The 7984-nt window shown below is 40.5% G+C and overlaps 1 protein-coding gene across 1 annotated transcript; it reads left to right on the top strand.

Annotated features, from left to right (window-relative positions):
- Nucleotides 1-3547: 3547 nt before the first annotated feature.
- On the top strand, nucleotides 3548-4633 carry CCR6 (C-C motif chemokine receptor 6; the record flags this gene model as incomplete). The annotated part of the gene is made up of 1 exon (XM_010225268.2): nucleotides 3548-4633. A coding segment is annotated over one exon (1086 nt), but the record flags the coding sequence as incomplete, so codon positions are not given.
- Between the last annotated feature and the right edge of the window lie 3351 nt (nucleotides 4634-7984).

The raw sequence follows: 7984 nt of genomic DNA, 5'->3' as shown, positions 1-7984 counted from the left end.
GCTTCCCGCTGAGCTCTTCTGAAGAGCAGGGAACCACTCTTCAGAGCTACTGTGAGGAAATCTCTCTTCTTATACCTACTTATGGGCTTTAGGAAACATTTGAGCTCCCCCTCTTCTAAAGATCTTCACTATGCTTTCATCCTCTATTCATTATAATGAAATTTGAGAGTTATTTTGACTAAAAGTGCAACGAAGGGCTATAATTTCATAGAAAAAATACAGACCTGGGCTGTCTTTGTATCTTATAAACATGTATATCCTTGCAAGGTATCCATCATAGCATTTTTATTTTTATTTTCACAGTAAAATGATAATAGACAGGTACTCCTTTAGTGCTGTCTAGCTGCAGAGCTGCTGTATTGCAACCTAGTGCAAGGAGCTGCAAGGAAAGGCCAAGAAAAGGGACTTGTGTCTGGCGAAATGGGAGCAGAGGAGAGGAAAGCAGCGGATGAAAACTGGCTCAGGGTGCTTGAAGAACAGGGGCCAGGGACAGGCTCCAGCTGGGTTGTGGAGCTTCACTGCTCAGCCCATTAAGCTCCGTACACCCGTGAGACAACTCTAGCTGTTAAACCCTTGCTTCAGAAGGCGTTCGAGGGCTTTTGGGCTATTACACTGTGGCAGCTTCAGAAAATCACCTTTGAAAAGGCAGCAGAGGAAGTTGGAATGGTAGTTGAAGATTTATTTAAAGGGCAGGAAAGCCAGCGAAGCAGTGATGCTGATTAACATAACTTTGTGGGGGCTTTTACAAACCTGCAGCAAGCTATCATGAGCCTGCGTCCCTACTGGGGTCACACAGAGTCTGGTCCTCATTCCCTGCCTTCCAGAGAGCTCCACTCCTCTCTTTCCCCCAGTGTCCCAGTTATATTTGGTCTGCATCTGCCCTGCTTGTAACACCAAAACAGGAAGAATTTTTTAGATTAGACTTAAAATGGGATGTGCATGCACTTCCTCTTAGCAGCATAGGTAGTAAAAAGCAGAGATACTCTAAATAAAAATGACAGTCTCACCCTTAGAAAATACATCATTTGGTCCCTGCAGTTACTGCTTTGCTAGAACGCGTAAATAATAGAAAGAAGAGGAAGGCTGAATTCATGGTTACAGTAGGCGAACACTGAGGAACTAAATCTCCTGGCTACTGGTTCCTGTGTGAGGTTAGGCAAGTCAGATAATCCCAAGTTTGTACAGGTCGCCACTAATGACATGTTCCCCATTTTATCTGTAACTGTGACTTTAGATGTGAGGTCTGATTTGCAGAAGTCTGAGTCTCACTGCAACCAGAGTCAATGGATTCAGTCCTATATACAGCTGAAGTCCTAATGCTAAGCACTTAAAAGTGATGAGGGAAAGGGGCATCTCAATTGCATATTTACTGTAATGATTCCATGCTTGAGTTCCTTCTCTGCAAAATAAATGTAACAGGGCCTCCTCGTCATACAGGGCTCTGCAAATAAATCAAGTACTTTTTGTGAAATATTTGGATATTAGATACCACAGACATCCAGAAAGTTATTTTGTCCCAAGATTGGAATTTTCAATATTATGCTGTCTGTAAAAAAAGAGATCTCTGTACACGGTGCAGCGATACAAGTGAGCTAAACTCGCGCTCACTCCGTCCTTGCCCATGTTGAGTACTACCCTTTCCACTGTAATAAAGCAATAATCCATGTTAAAACATAGTAAAGTTGTTACGGAATGACATAAATAATGTGCTGCTGTTTTACTCTTTCATTTTCATCTTAATAGATACATCAATTTCCACTGCCATACAGTTTTTTTTAAAAAAATATTTTTTCTCTAGTTTCCTGTGATTCAAAGTCAATGTGAGACAAGTCACATATTCTCATATATTATTTATTAGCTGTACAAATAAGCATTCCATAGGTAAGCTGTTGCTCTTCAATTATATTGACACAAACTACATGCTTGCCATGACTGCACATTGTGCAGCAATGTGATTTGCTGAGGTGCTCGTGTGTATTATTGATATAGCTGAAGCAACATGATTCTTTGAATAAATGTTTTATTTTCAAATGTTTCTCTGCTACTTCACTTCTGTTGTGTTATTTTCCTAATCCAATCTTCTTTTTTTCCTCCTTCTTTTTAGAAATCTGTGGAAAAGTATTTTGAAGCCCTTCTCAGCACATTTCCTTCTCAGAAGTGTACTGCCAAAATGAGTGTAAGTGTTTAATTATTTAATTGATAAACAACCAATAAGCCAATAAATCATTTAATCTGGAAGTACATACTTTTTGTGGCTGCTAGTCCAAGAGTGCCTTCTTTTTGGAAGTAACTGGATAATAACAAGTATCTTAGAGCAGAGCTCATTGGCAAAGCACCCGGTTACTTAGGGTTGCACTCAATCTAACTGTAGGCCTAGTGCCTACAGTGTAAGGACCTGTTTTTCAGGCTGGCCACCCTCAATTACCTGTCTAGTTGGGAAGAGAGAAGTCATTTTGGGGGATTGACTCAGTCAACCTGAACCAGTTCTGGGCTCCCCAGTACAAGAGGGATGTGGAGAGAGTCCAGCGCAGGGCTATGAAGATGATCAGGGGCCTGGAACCCTACGCGGAAAGGCTGAGGGAGCTGGGCCTATTCGGCATGGAAAAGGGAAGGCTGAGAGGGGACCTGATCAGTGTCTATAAGTACCTCAAGGGAGGGAGTGAGGAGGATGGTGCTGGCCCCTTTTCAGTGGTGGCTACCAACAGAACTAGAGGAAATGGCCACAAACTGAAGCACCAAAAGTTCCACAGGAACTTAAGGAAAAATTTCTTAACAGTGAGGGTGACAGAGCGCTGGAACAGGCTGCCCAGAGAGGTTGTGGAGTCTCCTTCTCTGGAGATCTTCAAAACCCGCTTGGACACTACCCTGTGCCACGTGCTCTAGGTGACCCTGCATGTGCAGAGGGACTGGACTAGATGATCTCCAAAGGTATCTTACAACCTTAATGATTCTATGATTCTAACCTTTTTTTTTAGACTTCTATATTAGTATGAAATAAATAACATTCTAGACTGGTCTGTTCCTCCCCATTCTAAAAGAAGCCTAGACCAGTACCTCACAGACAGACCTTTACACTACAGACTGCCCCATGATGGCAAATAAATCTTTTTTGCATAGTGTATATAAAGATGCTATCCTTTGAGAAATCCCAAAAGATAACTTCCATGTGTATATTTTCCAATTCATTATTTAGTTCTTGTAAGACTTCTCCAGAGTATTAAGCACGTGTGTACTTTGGGAGGTGAGGGATGAAAGGACCTTCTCGTGTTTTATATCATGTGGTCCTGGAGAAGACAACAGTGCTGCAGACTGTCTGCGATGAGCCTGGTATAGGTTTGAAGTTCAGAGGTGGGAAAGACTGCACAGATGGATTATAGTTTCCATAAATGACGCTTGCATTGCAAATCAGCAAACTGTTTAGTGCTTGTATTTTTTCCAAAGCTACTAGTACCTTGTATTTGTACAACATTGTTACTTACTATTTTTCTACCATATAGGAATTGCAGAAAGGAATGCTAGTGATTAAGTAGTTAACTGGTGATCTTTTCTTTTACAGGCAGAGCCTAATATCTCATATTATTTTTATGAGGAAGACCTAATTGCAGAACCATGTTCTAAGGCGGAAGTCAGAGACTTCACAAAAGTATTTCTGCCAGTTGCATATTCATTGATTTGTGTCATCGGACTAGTTGGTAACATCTTTGTAGTGATGACTTTTACTTTATATGAAAGAACCAAGTCCATGACAGATGTATACCTCCTCAACATGGCAATTGCAGACATCCTGTTTGTTCTCACTCTCCCGCTGTGGGCAGTGAATTATGCTGTTGACACATGGATTTTCAGTGATTTTGTTTGCAAAATGAGCAGAGGTATCTACGCAATCAACTTCAACTGCGGCATGCTGCTTTTGACCTTCATCAGTGTGGACCGGTACATAGCTATTGTACAGGCAACAAAGTCATTTAAACTCAGGACAAGAATGCTGGCATACAGTAAACTGATTTGTTTGGTTGTATGGATAGCATCGGGTTTAATTTCCACTTCCTCTTTCCTGTACAGTAAAAGTTTCACCTTCTCTGTCAATGAAACCAAAGAGATTTGTGATCACAGGTATGACAAACCTCCCGACAGCCTTACACTGAAATTATTGCTGCTGATTCTACAATTTGGATTTGGCTTTTTTATTCCTTTTGTTGTCATGATTTTTTGCTACACATTCATTATCAAATCCTTGCAACAAACGCAAAATTCCAAAAGAAACAAAGCAATCCGTGTGATTGTATTAATTGTAGTCGTTTTCCTAGTTTGCCAGGTACCCCATAACGTCGTTCTTCTCATGACAGCCACAAATCTGGGCAAGATGGACAAATCTTGTGACAGTGAAAAGAAAATGGCTTATGCAAAATATACCACAGAAGCCATAGCATTCTTACACTGTTGCTTGAATCCCGTGCTCTATGCATTCATTGGAGTGAAGTTCAGAAGTTACTTTGTGAAGATAATGAAAGATCTACGGTGCATGAGATACAAGAAATACAGCAGCCGAAACTCAAGGACAAACTCTGATACTTACCATTCAAGACAGACTAGTGAAATTCTGAGCGAAAATGCATCTTCTTTTACTATATAAGGCAATTTAAACAATGTTATTATTGAAAGGCTCTGCTCACTGAGCAAGCCAGACCAGTCGCACAGCGCGTACCATAACCAGCCATTTGTTAACAGCTCCGCACCTCAACAGCGAGCTCCCGTGACCCACAGCGCCTTTCCACAAACTAACATAAACAAAAGGCTAACGCTGTCCTTGAGAAACTCAAATCTTATTTCCCGAACATTCCTGCTCTTCTAAGGTACAATCACTTAGAGCTGTCAGGAAGGTGAAGCTGATAAAGTAACACTCCTCGTTTTGAACAGAAACCACTACCTGCAAAGTATGAAATAAATGAATTGGGTTATTCCCAGGCTCATTCTACCTATATTTAGGTTGTTGCTGTTGATTGTTTATGCCTAATAATCCTATTTAAGTGGAAGACTCCATTCTGCTTGCATTATAGATACATTGTACTAACCTAAACAGATGACATTTTGGGCAAAGCATGGCAAGAAAAGCTAACACATAGAAAGATGAAGAAACTGGCATAGCTGGATTTAGATTTGGGGTCCCATAAATCTTTGCCCAGTCCTGTGCTCCAGCTGCTCATCAGTGCCTCAAAATGGAGCTGCACAAGCGTACACCTAGGCTGAGGCTGACCAAAATCAGTAGTGACTTGTCCACTAAGGAAAGATTATGAAAGGAAGAAAATTATGAAAATAAGCAAACACTGAAATATGCACAGGAAGATTTTCTGACAGCTACTCAGGTTATCTGCTGAACAAAAAACAAAGCTTTATTTGAGAGATTCTTCCTTTCATTTAGTGCTGAATTCAGATCCTGGAATTCACTGAAGCTGATCACTTTGTGAAAATATCCCTATGAGAAATTGACTCTTTCCAGCTGAAATTCACACCACTTCTTGAACAGAACTGTCCAATACATTTTCTTTGCAGCTAGATCAGTAACAAAATCTGATGCATTTTTTGGTATTTAGCGTATATTAAGGAGTGGATGTGCTAACACAAAAACACCTATATGAAATTTATTAACTTCAGAAATTGAGGACAATATCTAAAAATAAGAGCAAAGTGTAGCTTAATTTAGTCAGATTTTTACCAGACTTGTCAGCATTTGTTTCACAATTAACCTAGGAGTAAGAATTTTTTTAAAAACACACGCACAGGAACACCCTCAGAACAGGCTATGCAGAACCTGTTCTCCAGCAGAGATGGGAATAGCGACCTAGTTGACCACCACGCCTGTTCACTGAGGGAGCTTCACAGTCTTCTAACCAGGATGGAGGGAAGCAAACTGCACTACTGAGAAACTCAACCCCCCGCCACCTTGAAGAAGGTGTCAAGAACATCTCCAAAGATGTTCTAGACAGAAGGAGGAACAGATGCTCTTCCAAGAGCTGGAGGACACAGCACCAGGACAGAGTAGAGGATGAGAGCATCACTGCTACCATCTGCAGTCAGCCAAAGTGCCAGTCTTCCAGAGTTCCCCTGCAACAGGAGTGTGAGCCAAATGTCCAGACTTGCTGTTTTGCGGGATTCTTCACTTCAACAGCAGCGTAAACTAACACAGTTTTGCAGCTTGCAGTTTGCCTTGGAAGATTTTTTTTTTTTGAACTTGTGACTGACAGGAGAATGGACTTTGGACCAGAAAGCACTTCTTCCAGTGGCCAGGGAAAGGGCCAAAAACAGCAATGGCAGAGCTGAAGAACACTTTGGGATATGAAATGACATGAAACTTGTACTGTTTTTGCTAGTGCAATCCATCCTTATTTACAGTACAGTTTTTAATGTTAGTGCCAGGTGTGATAAAGATCATATATATATTTTTCATTAATGATAGTAACCTAGGCAAAAATACACACAATTACGTAAATACATGCACATGCATTTGCTGTACCTAGCACTGATGATTTTCTGGAAGAGAATTCATCAAATAAAAATATAATTGACTGAATAAAATGAAAAAAATGAGGTTTTCATTATATTGATATTAAGTATTTCAGGAAAGGGTTTCTTGCTACATGTATTACCTTGAAAATCTTGCTATGTGCATTGCCTTGCAAATTCTCTTGTCTGGTGCAAAATCTCCCTTACCCCAACTACTTTAGCATCCATCCCTGCAAAACTTGGGTGTGAGAGCTGATACCATGTACTGCTGTACATGGAGTGGGAAAAAATATCACTGGGGTAGAGAAAACTCTGTGTGCTTTGGTTAAAGAATTGATCCAGTATCAAGAGCTTGCTAAAAATCCTTGGGGCTTCCCCTTGAGGTGCCTCTGAAACCTCAGTCAGCCATAAATAACCTGCGTCAGAGAGAAATGAGGGTGAAAGGGTGGAAATAGCTCATGAAGAGCTGCTCAGGGAGGGGAGTTCATGCTCAGCAAGCAGCTTTCAGCAATGGGGTTGGTAGCCTTACAGTTTTTACTTGAGTTTCGCAGGCAGTTACCGTACGAAGGTGTGAGTTGTTAAATTTAATACAACGTTTTGCAATTTTTGTGAAATCTACTGCCAGATAAAAGAGATCCAGTTCAGTGTCACCCTTGAATCCGGCTGCTGGACACTTGGCAAAAGGTAACCACATGGGCAGGCCGGCTGGCCAGTGCTGCTGATAGGCCTCCCAACGTTTTGTCATTTACTCAGTGACCATGTCGGTGGAACCCAGATGAGCTAGGCTTCGTGCTGGGAGTTCAGGGAAATAAAATAACTCAAATTTATATGAAATCAGACATTGTTTTTACTGCTCTTGGAAGAGCTTTTGCGGGGGCTTGCTATGGATGCTGCTCTTAGGGAATGCATGGGATAATTTTCTTTCTTTGCTGCATTCATTTCATCAGTTATTTTTGAAGAACAAGCAAGTTGGTTTTAGATGGGTCTTCTTTTGCTTTGAGTTTGAAGAGACAAGCCGACCTACCTATGAGGTTGCGTCATTTAAGCTCTGACTTCAACACTCTTGGAATCGCTTAGCCATTCCTAAATATATATTTTAGTTAATACAAACTAATGTAAATAATACTTATTGAATCTGCAGCAATTGGAATTTATTTATTAACCTAGAGTTTGCTGGGGAGTAGGAGAAGTAGGGAACACTTAGCTCCCTCCATAAGAAACAATGATTGACAACTGGAGCAAGAGCTTAGCTAGGAAACAGAGAATATGTATGATATGATCTTGTTGATTTAAATCAATGGTGAATACTCTGTTGTTTTCAGCAGAAAGCATGGTAGTTTTCCTTTGAAGATTTTGTACTTAGTTTTATCTTCTGTTTATGAATTTTTACTAAGATAAAATGTATTGATTGTTAGGAGGTATAAATGAATGCTATCTAGTTGTTATAAATTGTCTGAAGTGAATTGTAGTTTAATCCTGTTTC

The sequence above is a fragment of the Tinamus guttatus genome, unplaced genomic scaffold (assembly GCF_059628265.1).
Source record: "Tinamus guttatus ecotype Peru unplaced genomic scaffold, ASM5962826v1 Tinamus_guttatus_pri_ptg000601l, whole genome shotgun sequence".
In the NCBI taxonomy this organism is placed as follows: Eukaryota; Metazoa; Chordata; class Aves; order Tinamiformes; family Tinamidae; genus Tinamus; species Tinamus guttatus.
Note: the sequence above shows the minus strand (reverse complement) of the source record. Positions and strands in the feature narration are given on the sequence as shown.